The sequence below is a fragment of the Emys orbicularis genome, chromosome 1 (genome assembly GCF_028017835.1).
Source record: "Emys orbicularis isolate rEmyOrb1 chromosome 1, rEmyOrb1.hap1, whole genome shotgun sequence".
NCBI lineage: Eukaryota > Metazoa > Chordata > Testudines > Emydidae > Emys > Emys orbicularis.
In genome coordinates, this window is record NC_088683.1 from 69,503,742 (window position 1) to 69,521,747 (window position 18,006).

At 41.4% G+C, this 18,006-nt stretch overlaps 1 protein-coding gene across 1 annotated transcript in view; it reads left to right on the forward strand.

Annotated features, from left to right (window-relative positions):
• Positions 1–18,006, forward strand: part of RAB3IP (RAB3A interacting protein) — a 35,791-nt gene that overhangs the window by 16,172 nt on the left and 1,613 nt on the right. Inside the window, exons 6-9 of the mRNA XM_065419112.1 lie at positions 1,908–2,036; positions 10,825–10,937; positions 13,199–13,298; positions 13,400–13,469. Of these exons, the coding sequence (XP_065275184.1) occupies positions 1,908–2,036; positions 10,825–10,937; positions 13,199–13,298; positions 13,400–13,469 (412 nt within the window). The remainder of the gene's footprint in view (positions 1–1,907; positions 2,037–10,824; positions 10,938–13,198; positions 13,299–13,399; positions 13,470–18,006) is intronic.

Sequence of the window (18,006 nt, forward strand, 5' to 3'; positions counted from 1 at the left end):
CATCCTAGATGGCCACATCTTTCCCATCTCTTATTTAAATGGCTTTCACCCTTCCTCACCTCACAATCCTCGACCCTCTTCAGCTTTCATGCTGTTGACCTACCAGTTCAACTCTTTACCTCCTGCTTCCCTCACACAGACCTCCTCATTTGACCTTTGACTGTGGATTAATTTACAGACAAAACCAAGACCATTCCCTAAATCTTCATTTATATTATGACAGTAGTGTGCAAGGGCCCTATGGAGGTAGGCACTACACCAACCTATAGGAAGACATGGTTCTGGCCCCAAAGAGTTTACAATCTAATATGATGACACAAGTGAGTGTAACAAACAGTAGGAGGGAAAGGGGATGAGGGTAATGGTAATAAGGTCACAAAGTTAATTTGGCTAGCTAGTGACATCTTCATAACTTCAAATCTAAAGGGTTTTTTTTTCTTTTCAAATAGAAGTAAGTAGATGGACATCATCGGTCCTCATTGGAACTCTGTGTATCTATTTTAATTTCATTTGTCTGTAGGCATGTGTGGATCTTGAAGGGATTGTGAGGAGAAGGTAGTAGCCTTGTGAATCAGTTCAGGGAGGGTATTCTGTGTGTTAGGGAAGACTGGTTTGTAGGACAAAAGGACAAGTGGGTGATCCATCCTCAACATCGCATTTTTTTGTTTAGCTTCTGCTTCTGTCTCCTTTCTGTCTCTGCTGCTGCCTGTGTATAAAATACCATTCCAATCCCACTTCATCAATACACTATCTTTCTCATTCAGAGCTCTCATAAGCATGTGCTCCCTCAGTCCCATCAAGAAGTGAATTAATAATAAAAACTACACCAATTCCCACCCTTTCCCCCAAAACCCGATCAATTATTTCCCCCTCACGCTTTCCCCATGCACCTTGTCTCCCTTCCCTCCTCCCCCCCCCCCCCCCCCCCAAATCAGCCACTGACATGATCTCATGTGGTTTGGCTCCATGCTCCAGTAATGCTATGTGGTACCTGTGAAATTATAGCATGAGATATGCTTAGCAAAGTGGGAGAATGGAGTTTTTGAACTTTGAAGGACCTCAAATGAAGAATAGCAGCGAGTTTAAAATGAGAGGCTGAATTCTACTCTGACATTAAATTCTTTAGATATACAAAAGTATTTTTATTTACTTTGCTTTTAAATACAATATTAACACATCACTTAGGTTTGGTCTCCTTACAAAACTTTTCAAATTCAGAAAACAAGCAGTGGACAGACTGAAAGGATGTAACAGATAAGGTACGCAACTTCAGCTACGTGAATAACGTAGCTGAAGTTCGAAGTACCTTAGTTCGAACTTACCTCGGTCCAGACGCGGCAGGCAGGCTCCCCTGTCGACTTTGCGTACTCCTCTCGCCGAGCTGGAGTACCGCAGTCGACGGCGAGCACTTCCGGGTTCGACTTATCGCGTCCAGACAAGACGTGATAAGTCGAACCCAGAAGTTCGATTTGCTTGCCGCCGAACTACCGGGTAAGTGTAGACCTACCCTTAGTAACTTCTTCCAGTTAAACAGTTGCTCTTGTGTTGCCAAGGGTATCCTGACGTCAAGACTTCAGTGACTTGCCAGTTTCCTCCCTTGTCTCATTTTTTAATATTTCAGTGCTCTAATACTGCAATAAGTTCAAAGTACATGAAACAATACAACTTAAATTGCTTATTTTTGTATACTTAGGCAAAGTAGAGGTTTAAAAAAAAAGTATGGTTAATGTGCAGCTGCTGGAGCTTTAGAATAATGTGTAATAATGGTATTGGTTCTAATGCTTTTTGATTGAAATGCAGGTATTATAAACTGTTCAGTTGTAGCACAATTGCTGTAATCCATAAAATTTGTTACTAGATTATAACTTTTTTTGTTTAAAAAGTATCTTTCTGGGTTTGTTTGTTAGGCTGACTTATCTCTGTATAATGAATTCAGATCCTGGAAGGATGAGCCGACTATGGACAGAACATGCCCTTTCTTAGATAAAATCTATCAGGAAGATATCTTCCCATGTTTAACCTTCTCAAAAAGTGAGGTAATGTATTTATTCTGTCTAAATGTTGATGCTGTCTTTATGTAATATACATAGGTACTTATGGAATAGTTGTTTCCACATGTTTTACTCAGTACCTGAAGACTGTAAAAATTATTTCTTCACATAGTTACATATTATTTAGCTATTTGCCTCATTATAAAAAAAATGGCAATAGTCAAAATTAAGGGCTGAAGCCTAACTTAGAGTGGTGAGATGTTGAACAGCAGTGGTCACCAGCCGGTAGATCACGATCGACTGGTGGATCCTGGAGCCTCTGACAGTCAATCGCAATCTCCAATTGCTAAAAGTTGAACGGCGCAGCGGGGCTAAGGCAGGCTCCCTGCGGCGGCGCGGCAGGGGATCTCCGCGCACTGCTTCTGTGTGCAGGCATTGCCCCCGCAGCTCCCATTAGCTGGGAATGGGGAACTGCGGCCAATGGGAGCTGTGGGGGCGGTGCCTGCAGAGAGGGTCAGCGTGCGGAGCCATTCCCCTGTCCCAGGCACTGCAGGGATGTGCTGGCCGCTTCTGGGAGCCTGCCTTAGCACTGCTGCACTGCCACCCAAGGTAAGCGCTTCCCAGCGGGAGCCCGCACCCTAGCCCTGAGCCCCCTCCTGGAGCCTGCACCCCAACCCCCAGTTCTGAGCCTCCTCCCAGAGCCAACACCCCAAACACCCTCCTGCACCCCAAACCCCTGTCCCAGCCCTGAGGCAGAGCTGCCCAGAGTGGGGGGCAAGTGGGCAATTTGCCCCGGGCCCCACAGGGGCCCCCACGAGAATATAGTATTCTATAGTATTGCAACTTTTTTTTATGGAAGAGGCCCCCGAAATTGCTTTGCCCCGGGCCCCCTGAATCCTCTGGGCAGCCCTGCCCTGAGGCCTCTCTCGGAGCTAGCACCCCATACCCCTTCCTGCATCCCAGCACTCTGCCCCAGCCTAGAGCCCCCTCCTGCACCCAAACTCCCTCCCAGAGCCACATCCCCTCCTGCACTCCAACCCAGTGAGAGTGGGTGAGAATGGGGGAAAGTGAGCAGCGGAGGGAGGGGGATGGAGTAAGCAGGGTGGCGCCTCAGGGAAGGGGCGGGGTAGATCGTGGGTTGCACTTAAATTCAAAAAGTGATCTTGTGCGTAAAAAGGTTGGAGACCACTGTTGTTCAGATTCCCCCTTCCCTACCTCTGTCACTGTATCCAATACTAACTTGCCGTTCTCTTGCTATTCCAGACATGACTCTTTTTCAAGTAGAGACTCTCATTCTTCTCTCCCTCCTTCAAACTCTAGTGTCCTCAGGAGTTGGGGATTGTGTACTTCTCTTATCTTACCAGGGACCTTTTAGGAGGGACATAGTAAATGGACAATCTCTCTTATTTCTGCCTTTATGTAGATGGCCAGAAAGGCCACAACACCCTTTACTTAGCAGACACACGTCTTCTCCTCTCCCAGTCTATCAGAGCAGCAGATAAAGTCAGGCTTTGGAGCAGGCAACCAGGGCTGTGGTGCATTCTACTTTCTTTGAGGAGGGAAGCCTTAGAAGGGCTAAGCTCAGAGAAAGGTGAAAGAGTTGGGAATGTAATTCAGTTTGGATTAAAACAGTTGTGAGAATTTCACCTTCATTGATTTTTTTTTTTCCTGCATTTTGAATTTTCATTTGTTGCTGTAAATATTTTCCTAGCCTGTTGTTTTGATCATGTCATCCCTCCACTGGCACCCTCTTCTGTATCATATCAAACCTAAGCTACTTGTCAGCACTTTCAAGGCCCTTCATGGCCTATCCCCACCCTATCTATTATCATTCACTACCAAACTGTTGATACATACCTCTGATTGGCCCATGATGCCAGCCTCCATAGCTCACTTGTTAAATTTTCAAACAAGCACTTTTGTGCTTTCTCCCATCCTGCCCCATATGCTTGGGTTGTGCTCCCCGTAAACGTGTGTAAAGCCATTTTACTGTTCTTGTTCAAATCATTCCTTAAAATGCTCCACTATGGTGATGCCTATACTTGAAAATGGCTAGGCGAGGCTGCTGTTGTGCTGCCACAGCCTACCATGCTGACCAATATTGTCTTGTTTCCTTGTACTTTCCTGTTGGTTGGTCTGTATTCGTCTGTTATCTCCTGTCTTCTACCTAGTTTGTAAGCTCTTTGGCAAGGGACTGTCTTTTTTGTGCTGTGTTTGTACTGCACCTCACACAGTGGGGGCCTGGTCCATGACTTGGGCTGCTAGGCACTACGATAATTTAAATAAGTAGAGAAGTTACCTTTTTTATCATGCAAACCGTTTTTATTTTTCATCCACCAGATAATCTGTGTAGAACTGATAGCATGCTCCTCCCTTCTGTCAAACTGGGCTTTGCTGCTCATGGCCAGATATATTTTCTCGGTGCCTTTTCTCCGGTTTCTACCTATTTAACTTATTCCATCTAGAAGCCCCTTATACATAAGAACGGCCATACTGGGTCAGACCAAAGGTCCATCTAGCCCAGTATCCTGTCTACTGACAGTGGCCAATGCCAGATGCCCCAGAGGGAGTGAATCTAACAGGTAATGATCAAGTGATCTCTCTCCTGCCATCCATCTCCACCCTCTGACAAACATTCTAGGGACACCATTCCTTACCCATCGTGGCTAATAGCCATTAATGGACTTAACCTCCATGAATTTATCCAGTTCTCTTTTAAACACTGTTATAGTCCTAGCCTTCACAACCTCCTCAGGTAAGGAGTTCCACAAGTTGACTGTGCGCTGTGTGAAGAAGAACTTCCTTTTATTTGTTTTAAACATGCTGCCTATTAATTTCATTTGGTGACCCCTAGTTCTTGTATTATGGGAATAAGTAAATAACTTTTTCCTTATCCACTTTCTCCACATCACTCATAATCTCTCCTCATATGGGACCCTTTCCAAACCCCTAATCATTTTAGTTGCCCTTCTCTGAACCTTTTCTAGTGCCAGTATATCTTTTTTGAGATGAGGAGACCACATCTGTACGCAGTATTCAAGATGTGGGCGTACCATCGATTTATATAAGGGCAATAATATATTCTCCGTCTTATTCTCTATCCCCTTTTTAATGATTCCTAACATCCTGTTTGCTTTTTTGACTGCCTCTGCACAGTGCGTGGACATCTTCAGAGAACTATCCACGATGACTCCAAGATCTTTTTCCTGATTTGCTGTAGCCAAATTAGCCCCCATCATATTGTATGTATAGTTGGGGTTATTTTTTTCAATGTGCATTACTTTACATTTATCCACATTAAATTTCATTTGCCATTTTGTTGCCCAATCACTTAGTTTTGTGAGATCTTTTTGAAGTTCTTCACAGTCTGCTTTGGTCTTAACTATCCTGAGCAGTTTAGTATCATCTGCAAACTTTGCCACCTCACTTTTTACCCCTTTCTCCAGATCATTTATGAATAAGTTGAATAGGATTGGTCCTAGGACTGACCCTTGGGGAACACCACTAGTTACCCCTCTCCATTCTGAGAATTTACCATTAATTCCTACCCTTTGTTCCCTGTCTTTTAACCAGTTCTCAGTCCATGAAAGGACCTTCCCTTTTATCCCATGACAACTTAATTTATGTAAGAGCCTTTGGTGAGGGACCTTGTCAAAGGCTTTCTGGAAATCTAAGTACACTATGTCCACTGGATCCTCCTTGTCCACATGTTTGTTGACCCCTTCAAAGAACTCTAATAGATTAGTAAAACACGATTTCCCTTTAGAGAAACCATGTTGACTTTTGCCCAACAATTGATGTTCTTCTATGTGTCTGACAATTTTATTCTTTACTATTGTTTCAACTGATTTGCCTGGTACTGACGTTAGACTTACCCGTCTGTAATTGCCGGGATCACCTCTAGAGCCCTTTTTAAATATTGGCGTTACATTAGCTATCTTCCAGTCGTTGGATACAGAAGCTGATTTAAAGGACAGGTTACAAACCCTAGTTAATAGTTCCGCAATTTCACATTTGAGTTCTTTCAGAACTCTTGGGTGAATGCCATCTGGTCCCGGTGACTTGTTAATGTTAAGTTTATCAATTAATTCCAAAACCACCTCTAGTGACACTTCAATCTGTGACGGTTCCTCAGATTTGTCACCTGCAAAAGCCGGCTAAGGTTTGGGAATCTCCCTAACATCCTCAGCCGTGAAGACTGAAGCAAAGAATTCGTTTAGTTTCTCCGCAATGACTTTATCGTCTTTAAGCGCTCCTTTTCTATCTTGATCATCGAGGGGCCCCACTGGTTGTTTAGCAGGCTTCCTGCTTCTGATGTACTTAAAAAACATTTTGTTATTACCTTTTGAGTTTTTGGCTAGCCGTTCTTCAAACTCCTCTTTGTCTTTTCTTACTACATTTTTACACTTAATTTGGCAGTGTTTATGCTCCTTTCTATTTACCTTGCTAGGATTTGACTTCCACTTTTTAAAGGAAGTCTTTTTATCTCTCACTGCTTCTTTTACATGGTTGTTAAGCCACGGTGGCTCTTTTTTAGTTCTTTTCCTGTGTTTCTTAATTTGGGGTATACATTTAAGTTAGGCCTCTATTATGGTGTCTTTAAAAAGCGCCCATGCAGCTTGCAGGGATTTCACTTTAGTCACCATACCTTTTAATTTCTGTTTAACTAACCCCCTCATTTTTGCATAGTTCCCCTTTTTGAAATTAAATGCCAGAGTGTTGTGCTGTTGAGATGTTCTTCCCACCACAGGGATGTTAAATGTTGTTATATTATGATCACTATTTCCAAGTGGTCCTGTTATAGTTACCTCTTGGACCAGCTCCTGTGCTCCACTCAGGACTAAATCTAGAGTTGCCTCTCCCCTTGTAGATTCCCGTACCAGCTGCTCCAAGAAGCAGTCATTTAAAGTATCGAGAGATTTTTGTCTCTGCATTTCGTCCTGAGGTAACATGTTCCCAGTAAATATGGGGATAATTGAAATCCCCCACTATTATTGAGTTCTTAATTTTGATAGCCTCTCTAATTTCCCTTAGCATTTAATCATCACTATCACTGTCCTGGTCAGGTGGTCGATAATAGATCCCTAATGTTATATTCTTATTAGAGCATGAAATTACTATCCATAGAGATTCTATGGAACATGTGGATTCACTTAAGATTTTTACTTCATTTGATTCTACATTTTCTTTCACACATAGTGCCACTCCCCCCCCCTGCACGACCTGTTCTGTCCTTCCGATATATTTTGTACCCGGGAATGATTGTGTCCCAGTGATTGTCCTCAGTCCACCAGGTTTCTGTGATGCCTATTATATCAATATCCTCCTTTATCACAAGGCACTCTCTAGTTCACCCATTTTATTATTTAGACTTTTAGCATTTGTGTACAAGCACTTTAAAAACTTGTCACTGTTTATTTGTCTGCCCTTTTCTGATGTGTCCGATTCTTTATGTGAATGTTTCTCGTCTGATCTGGCCCTTACATTATCCTCTTCCATCCTCTGCTCCTGACTAGAACCTAGAGAATCTCTATCAATAGACTCTCCTCTAAGAGAAGTCTCTGTCCGATCCACATGCTCCTCTGCAGCAGTCGGCTTTCCCCATCTCCTAGTTTAAAAACTGTTTAATTAAAAATATTGTTAGTCGATTAACTGGACAGAGGAGACTGTCCTACAAGGATAAAATATGCAATCCCTCCTGTCCCAAGCCTTTCCTATCAATTTTATAGAAAGATGGAGATACAAATAGTTCCAAATGAGCGTGGTGAGATCCAGAGTTTAAAAAAAAAAAAAGTAAGAATTCTCATGTTTCAAGTAGGAGAGGTATTACTGTTTTGGAAATTTACATGTTGTACAGTGAAGACATGAAAGGGGACATTAATTTTGATTCCTATCCTCCTCCTCCTCCTCCTCCTTCTCCCACCCAAAGAAAGAGAAACAATCTTTTACAGTAAATTGTAAATGAGATCAAGGCCTCGGGTGGGACAAAAGGGATGGAAAGCTGTTGTAGCCGGTAAGCAGCCAGTTGTGTATTTGCTGTCATGGGGAAATCTAAGGCTGGTTCTACACCACTCCTGGATCCCATCCCCAGGTTTGCCAGTGATGCTGTGAGGTCAGGAACAGGTGTGGTTGGAGCATGCTACACTCCTAGGATCACTATCAGCATGAGAGCTCATTACATACCTGCATTGTTTAGAGCAACCCTAAGAGTGTCCTAAGCTATGCTGGAGAAAGCACAGTACTGGCCCTGGTCAGTCCTTCTTTGTGAGTTTGCCCCGTCACCTGCACACAGCACTTACTGGGTACAGTTGAAGATTCAGCCCTAAGAGTAAAAGAAATTTATTCTTGGATCTTCCTAAAATACAAGAGGCAAGATTGAATCTTTTAAGCTTACAGAGATTCATTTGTTTGAAGAAGGTAAACATTGACAGCCTCTCCTGGCACAGTGCTAAATTTTCCTCCTTCATACAACAGTCTCATGCCTTCACTTGATTGGTGCATCACTCTATCATAATTCATCCAGTCCTCTTTCAAATGGCTCTTGGCACACAATCTGGGTAGCTATTTGCAATCCATGTAGAGTAGCACATTAACTTCTTTCAGTACAATGTTTTATCTGTATGCTCCAGTAGTTGGTATTTGCGTCTCTAATTTATATAACTAGGCCATCTTACTGTTTTCCCCCTGTAGCCCTCTCATTCTGTTAATTGCTAATGTAGACTTAGATGTTGCCTGAAAAGGCCAGAATGCAGCTACTAACACTTGTCTGTGCATAAATTACACCAGGGGTCGGCAACCTACGGCACGCGTGCCAAAGACGGCACGCAAGCCGATTCTGAGTGGCACGCTGCCTGCCCGGTGAGAGGAGGAGGAGGAGGAGGGGCGGCAGAGGGGCCGGAAAGCACCACGCTGGGGGAAGAAAGGGGAGGAGGGAAGCTTGGCTGCCGCAGGACCAAGCTTCTGCCTTCTGCCTCCTGCCCCTGCAGGGGAGAGCGGTGGGCGGGGGGTCCCGGCCCCCCGCCCCACTCAGCCCCCCCGCCCACTGCTCTCCCCTGCGGGGGCAGGAGGCAGAAGCTTGGTCCTGCGGCAGCCAAGCTCCCCCCACCCCCGCTTCTTCCCACAGCATGGTGCATTCCGGCCCCTCCTCCTCCCCCTCCCTCTCCCTGCCGGCGACGGCCCTTGCGAGGGGGAGTGGAGCAGAGCAGAGCCGAGTGGCAGCGTGCTCCCTGCTCCGTAAAGGAGGCAGAGAGAGGTAGGGACGGGCCTTGGGGAAGGGGGTGGAACAGGGCATATCCCTCCCAGCCCCCTGCCGTGAGCCGCTCAGGGCAGGGGGCTGGGAGCACCCCCACGAGCTGAGCACCCCAGCCTTTTGCCCTGCACCCCCCACACACCCTCCAGCCCTCTGCCCTGACCTCCCCCCAACACCCAGCCTTCTGCCCTGACCACGAGTCGCCCTGCTCAGCCCACTGCAGGCCTAGGTGAACAGAACCCCAGGCTGGAAGCGGGCTGAGCAGGCTGGCGGCGTAAGATCAGCATTTTAATTTAATTTTAAAGGAAGCTTCTTAAACATTTTGAAAACCTTGTTTACTTTACATACAACAATAGTTTAATTATATAATATAGACTTATAGAGAGAGACCTTCTAAAAAATGTTAACATGTATTACCAGCACGCGAAACCTTAAATTAAAGTGAATAAATGAAGACTCGGCACACCACTTCTGAAAGGTTGCCTACCCCTGAATTACACTGTACATAGAGTGACCAACTTTTATTTTCCTTTAAGTATAACCAGACTAACTGAATGTATAAACTAAATGCTAACTAGATTAAGTTGTGATGTCTGCTTATTTGATTAATTGAAAATTGCACATACTTGAATAGTTGATGTGTTATATAAATTCTTGCCTGTATAAAAATGCTGTGAATGTGAACTATTTTATTTCTTTCTTGGGGGAGGGGCAAACAAGGAATATTCTATTTAAACTAATTTAATACTGTATTCTGTGCGTTGATTTGTAAAATATCCAAAGCAGAATAACACTATATACACGGTAGCAAAGAACATTGGTATAGAGTAGTTCTAATAATACAATTAGGAGTTTAGTGGAAACCATTGAAGAATAACCCTTTAATGGACTATATTAGCCAAATAGAACTGTTGAGTCTGTTTAAACAATCATGTGGGCTGAGATCGAGTTACATCCAGTTTAGTTAGCATATCTCCAATATGTAAAAGCACTTTAAAACAATGAATTAGGAAAATGAGCTGGAGAAAGAGGTATTTTAATTTCTGCTTTATTATGTTTCCAGAGGAAAATATTATAACCAAGCTTACTTTGGCAACATTGATAATCTATTGTTTTTTAGGTATTCTATAAATTAATCAGTTTTATTCCTTCCTGATAATCTTTTAAATAATAATTGGATTTAAAAAAACGTAAAGTCAATGTCCAGATACTTGGATTGAAACACTCCTTGCTTAAAAGCATGTTTGATTTCAGCTGAAGAAGAAGAATTTCACTATTAGTTAATGTTTAAAAAGAAAACAAACTAGACTTTTTGTTTTTGTTGTTCTAAATGCAGTTACCTCACAGCTTGGAGTTCAGGGTTATTTGGAGAGGAGCCTGGGAGTTAGGACCTTTTGGTTTTATTTACATTGACATACAGGGGAAATTCTTAACCCATCTGTAATTCAGTTTATCTATCTGGGTAGTTGAATTTGCATGTTTAGACTTTGCTTTTATTAAATTATATTTATATACATGTAAACCTTATATTACTTGGATAATGCCAAACTACTTCTAATTACTTTCTTTGCTATCCTTTTGTAGTTGGCTTCAGCTGTTCTAGAGGCTGTTGAAAACAACACCCTGAGCATTGAACCAGTTGGCCTGCAACCTGTTCGATTTGTGAAAGCTTCTGCAGTTGAATGTGGGGGACCAAAGTATGTTAAACCAAATACTTTAGTCATATGAGAGGCACAGTATTTTTCATTTGGCATTTGAATGGTGGTTGTGTTTGATGGAACTGTTGTAATTGTTACATGACCCTAGTAAATTGGATATATCTTAACCTTTTGTTTATGGCCTCTGTATCTGGAATATTAGAACGCTATGCTGAACTTTGTTAGGGGAAAATAAATGGGGACAGGGACCATCTTTTTGTTCTGTTTGTACAACACCTAACATAACGGTGCCCTGGTCCATGATTAAGTTTCCTAGGTACTATGGTGGTGGTGCTAATAAGCACACATGTAAAACGCAGGCAGAATAGCACTGCAGGAAAAGCCTATAATAGGAATTTAAGAATCTTTTGGTACTTCACTTAAGTAAGACACATAAGGAAGTGTAATATTTAATTCATTAAATGATCCAGTCCTTAACTTAAGGCTTCAATTTTCTCTGCTGCTCTTTTGTGTTCTAAAGCACCATCTACACATAAACAAAAATAAACCCTCACAAGGACTCTTTCCTGAAGAGTGTTTGATCTAACATCAGATAGGTACGTTACATGCAATAAGTTAAATTGCAAGAGCCTGTGAATGTGAACACCGTGACCCCCCCTGCAACTCCCTTTTGGGTTAGGACCCTCAATTTGAGAAACACTGGTCTCCCCCATGAAATCTATGTAGTATAGGGTAAAAGCACACAAAAGACCAGATTTCACGGCGGGAGACCAGATTTCACAGTCTGACGCGTTTCTCATGACCGTTAATTTGTTAGGGCTCTGTTTATTAGTTTTAAATGAATTGTAGTGAACGCTCTTCTCTGTCATGTGACTTGATGTGTTTTATCAGCATCACAGGCTATCTCCTATTTCCATCAATGGGATACATGTCACACTGGTTTATCTTTGTTCTAAAGCATTGGTTTGAGCTTCTAAATTATTTTTAGCATATTAAAAGGACTTGTATAACCATAAGAACATAGCAGGAGAAATTTTCTAGCTTTTGAAGTCTTTCCTCCTCTCCCCAAAAGCTTTGCCAAAATTGAGATGAGCTAGTCTGATGAACACTGAATGTATACTTTTTAGATAAACACAACAGAATATTTTAGCTATTGTGCTTTTAGTTGCTTTTGTTTCATTTTTGAAAAGAGTGTGGTTCTTTTACTTCCTGATTTTGGATAATGTAGAATGGAAGGGAGAAGAGCAAAAAACTTCTCAAGTCCACTACTCACCTTGCCATAGGAGCCTAATTTACCTGTGAGATGTGCAGTTACTATGCTGGTGGATGCTACAGAAAAACCTAAAACTTTTTTCTAGTTATATATATCAAGCTTTTATTGTAGCAACAGTTTTTTCCATCAGATAAAGCTGAAGATGAATTATTCCAAATTGTAAATACCCCCTTTTCTGCTGCTAAGGAATGTAGGTGAAACTCCCTTTAAACTTAGTGCCTTCCCTTAATTGTTTAGCTGGATCACCATTGGCTAACATGACCCTTCCCCTGGGACTCAATGTTTTATATCTGCCAGCATGCGCTTATTCAGATGCACTCAAACAGTGGGCGGGGGAGGAGGAATGAACCTGTCATTTAACCCTAGTTTTTTATAGGGCAGCCCAAAACATTACTGTCAGGCTTTCACTTTAGTCCCTCTAGTCAGGATTTTTATAGTACCTTGAATACAAAGTGCAATATAAACTTCAGCATAAAAGCAAAATTGATCTTATAAAAATACATCTTACACAAATGTTTCAGGCTTGAGCAGTGTAACAACATAAAAGATCAGTGCTTTAGGACAAATAAATGTAATATCAAGCACAATTCTTTAACTGGTTTTTAAATAATTGACAATGCAAAATATAATAGCATATTCCACAGATGAGGAGCTCTATTGAACAAATCCTTAGCTCATTGTTTCAAGTTATATTCAGCCAACTTGAAATGTAGTGAATGAGGGAATATATGGCTAAGAATGATCAAGTTTGCTCAGCTTCTGCCTTAAGGGTCTTGAAGTTAAAATTAGTAAAATTTAATGGGGCGCGAATGTAAAAACAGAATAGTCATTGTAAACCATAATAGTTGACAATCTAGAATAGTAATTGCAAACTACAAATCAAGAGGCTAGAAGGGGAACTCAAGCAGCTATTACTACATATTTTTGTTTAAAACAACTAAAATACATCTTATGTCCTAAAACTTGCAAGCAATTGAGTTTCCAAAATGCCATTTAAAGCAAAATAAGCAAATTTTATATTTTACAGGAAATGTGCACTCAGTGGACAAAGTAAATCATGCAAGCATAGAATCAAGTTAGGGGACTCAAGCAGCTATTACTATATTTCTCCTTTTTGCCGATACAGGGTAAGTATCTACCTTTATCTTGATTTCATTTTGAGCTCACATTGTGTTTCCATACAGATATGTAATACATGAGAATAACCTTTTATTTTCCATTTGTTTAGATCACTTCTGTGTGTAACTTCTTTACATACATTCGGTATATCCAACAAGGACTTGTAAAGCAGCAAGATGGTAAGTGAAGAACTGTAGTTTGGTGCAGATATAAATATTGCTGTTCATAAGTGGGTATTTGGTATGTTTCAGACAATAGTGACATATTACAGAAAGGTCCTGTGCTGGTACCTGCATACTAGTCATTACATTTAGGTGTTCTCATACAGTATTTACATGAACAATGGTTGTTCTGAGTTTAGGATGTAAAAATATGCAAGAGAAGAAGATTGCAATCTCTTAGCCAAATGCAGATGGAAAATATGCTTTTAGCCGCTGCTATCAGGACATCATGAAGCGGTCTGCTTAGACCCCCCAGTTTACAATGTGAATGACAAACAATGGGTGAATTTTCCAGTAAAGGGAACTGATGATATTGCTGCCATTTCCTCAGGCTGTTTCCCCGAACTGCCAACTTCATTCTTGTCTGGACTGAGTTTTGGACAGCTAGCTCTCCATCCAAGCTCCTATCTAGGTTAGTAATTAGGAAAGCAGCTCATCTGAATTGTTCAGTTCAAGTAAAATGGATACATTAAACTGGCTATGAAGACACTGCAGCCCACAATTTAGATTTATAAAATTTTAGAGAGATATTTTGCAAACTTACTGCTTTTTGGAGTAGGCTTTGAGCTTCATTTTTTAAGTGCACTAACCTTGCAAAGTTTCATGGTTTCTTTTTTTCCTTTCTTTTTTTAAGTCAGGAGGGACAGTTATGATTATCTAATCTGACTTGCATAGCATAGGTGTCACAAAATATCATCCAGCAATGCTTGCCTCCAGACCAATAATTTGATTTTATTAGAGCATATCCCTTACAACAGTGGTCCCCAAACTGTGTGGCGCGCCCCCCTAAGGGGATGCGGAGGAACATTTAGGGGTGTGTGGTGGGGCCTGGGCCAGCCTCCACAGGGGGTGGGGAGGGAGCTACACCCAACCCCGCTCTGCTCCCAGCCCCACTCCAGCCCCAGCCATGGCAACCAGCTCCCGGCCCCGACTGTGGGCCTGTTCTCTGCTGCCGGCTCCAACCATGTCCCCATTCCCGGCCAACGCCCCAGCTGCAGTGCTGGCCCTGTTCCCGGCCCTGGTGCCTGACCGTGGCTCCCAGGAGTGTGCAGACCAAGTGGGGAGGGGCGCAGACAAAAAAAGTTTGGGGACCACGGCCTTAGAAAGACATATAGACGTTATTTAAACACGTCTGGTGATGGAGAATGTACTATATCCTTTAGTAAGTTCAAATGATTGATTATCCTCACTTAAAAATTTATCCTCGCTGTTAAGTTTTGCTAACATGTTTGAGGCAAATGACTTTTTTTTTTAATAAAGAAGTAAAATAATATTGTCACGGTTCAGGACTGTCTGCACCTTTGACCCCCCTCTGTCTCTGAGTGGACCCCTTCAGGAGATAGGTCTCTTGCCTTCCCTGCTCTCAGGGTGGAATCCTGCAATTCTCCTACCTTCAGACTTGTTTCTGGGGCACAGTATCAGCTGTGATTCCTCAGCAGCCTGAGTGAGTTTGAGACCTAGTGATCTTCCTTTTGAGAGCTATGACTACTGTGAAAATACACAGAACAGCCTGTTCTAAACAAAGTACTGTTTAATCTTAACAGCAGGAATGAGGCATAACAAGAAAAAGGGTTTTCTAGACAAGTCTACATTCATCTGTCTTATCTAAAGCCTAAGTAGGCCTAGCTTATTCAGACACCCCTATCACTGCTCTGCACCCCTGCAGTCTGTCTCCCTCTCTCCTGAACTTCAGGACCTCAAGGTTTGTAATCACTCCCAAATTCTTTGTTTCTCTTTCTCACTTGGAGTCTCCCAGAGGTTTCAAGCTGAAACCTTCCCCACCAGCCAGACTGCTGATCCCAGCATGGTGGAGGTAAAACTTGAGAGGAATTGACACCTGCATTGTCTTTTTAAATATCAGTGAATAGAGGGTTATCAGAAATGTTTGTCTGCTTTCCTGTCTAGGTACAAACTAACTCATACCTAAATTAATCCTTAGTAATCATATAGCAACACAATAACAATCAGATCCATATACGGAATGTATAATAATCATAAAATATTACAGGCAGCTCCCACATCCGTCACAATCCATTAATTTTCTTTATCAGAGTAAACTCTGCCTTGTGCTTCAGCTGCTAAATGTTCATAGCTAATAATATAGATGCTTTTCAAGAAATTCCCATAATTGCTTGTTTCCATTCTTATCTCTAGAACTTCAGTAATGTTGATTGCCACTTCAGTATATTGGCAACAATGTGTTGGATGTGTAAGTTGTGTCACTTCTTGTTTACCATGTCACTTGAAAGTGAGAACAGGTGTTCTCGTGGCACCGTTGTAGCCGGCGTCGCAAGATATTTACGTGCCAGATGCGCTAAAGATTCATATGTGCCTTCATTCTTCAACCACCATTCTTGGGGGCATGTGTCCATGCTGATGATGGCTTCTGCTCAATAACAATCCAAAGCAGTGCGGACCAACACATGCTCATTTTCATTATCTGAGTCAGATGCCACCAGCAGAAGGTTGATTTTCTTTTTTGGTGGTTCAGGTTCTGTAGTTTCCACATCGGAATGTTGCTCTTTTAAGACTTCTGAGAGCATGCTCCACACCTCATCCCTCAGATTTTGGAAGGGATTTTATTTTCTTAAACCTTGGGTTGAGTGCTGTAGTTATCTTTAGAAATCTCACATTGTTACCTTCTTTGCGTTTTGTGAAATCTGCGGTGAAAGTGTTCTTAAAATGAACATCATGTGCTGGGTCATCATCCGAGACTGCTATAACGTGAAATATATGGCAGAATGTGGGTAAAACAGAGCAGGGGACATACAATTCTCCCCCAAGGAGTTCAGTCACAAATTTAATTAATGCATTATTTTTTTAACGAGTGTCATCAGCATGGAAGCATATTCTCTGGAATGGTGGCCGAAGCATGAAGGGACATACGAATGTTTAGCATATCTGGCATGTAAATACCTTGCAATGCCCGCTACAAAAGTGCCATGCAAATGCCTGTTCTCACTTTCTGGCAACATTGTAAATAAGAAGAGGGCAGCATTATCTCCTGTAAATGTAAACAAACTTGTTTGTCTTAACGATTGGCTGAACAGGAAGTAAGACTGAGTGGACTTGTAGGCTCTGAAGTTTTACATTGTTTTGTTTTTGAGTGCAGGTATGTAAAAAAAAAAAATCTACATTTGTAAGCTGCACTTTCACAACAAAGTGATTGCACTACAGTACTTGTATGAGGTGAATTGAAAAATACTATTTCTTTTGTTTATAATTTTTACAGTGCAAATATTTGTAATAAAAAATATGCACTTTGATTTCAATGACAACACAGAATATAATATATATGAAAATCTAGAAAAACATCCAAAAAATGTAATAAATTTCAATTGGCATTCTATTGTTTAACAGTGCGATTAAAACTGCAATAAATCATGATTAATTTTTTAAATCGTGATACATTTGAGTTAATCGCATGAGTTAACGGCGATTAATCAACAGCCCTAGTAAATTTACATGAAGACAACCTACTTCTGAGGCTATGGCTACACTAGAGAGCTTACAGCAGTGTTGCTGTAAGCTCTCTAGTGTAGCCATTCTAAGCCAGTGGGCGAGAGCTTACCCGTTGACTTAATTAATCCACCCTCAATCAGTGGCAGTAGTTATGCTGGCAGTAGAAGAGCTACATAGTACTTTCTACACATGTCCTTAGCGCAGTGTAACTTATGTCACTTGGGGGTGACTTATTCACACCCCTTGGGACATAAGTTACACCGATGTAAGTGGTAGTGTAGACATAGCCTAAGTATTGAACAGGTTCAATGCAAATACATGTAATGCATATGTCACAGGTTTCTGCTAATAATAATTTAAGGAAATTGCAGGAAGTATACTTGGAAAATAATTGGCCTTAATTTTAAAGCAATTGAATTTAAGAGGAGGATATTGTTCTGCCCAAAAAAGCTTATATTTAGCCCAGTTTGTGATATAATGCTTGCCACAATACTGTGAAGATTAAAAGACTGAAAACTATTTGAAGGGGAAAGATTATAATAGATAACATTGGAAACATTTTCCTATTTACCTGAATTGTTAATATTTAACAACAATTCTCTGAACTCAGTATTTTGGCTTGATGTTTCAGCTACATTACACGTTTAGGAAAAAATATTTTTTTATATAAATTGGACCTGTTGCTTTATGCAAATATTTTCTCAGATAATTTATACCATGAGTTAGGGGAATATAGGCTTTTATGGTGGTCATCCACATACTGTATTATATGCTTCTTTGAACTGGTGCTATCTTCTTTTATTTTAGATAGAGCTATATCTTAGATTTCTTCAAGAATTTCTGAAAGATGATAGGGAAAACATTTTACTTAGTTTTTAGTCTTAATTTGAGCAATACCTTTATATTTACTTAGTCAGAACTAAGCTTTCGTGGGTAAGAACCTCACTTCTTCAGATGCAAGTAAGAAGTGAGGTTCTTACCCACGAAAGCTTATGCTCCCAATACTTCTGTTAGTCTTAAAGGTGCCACAGGA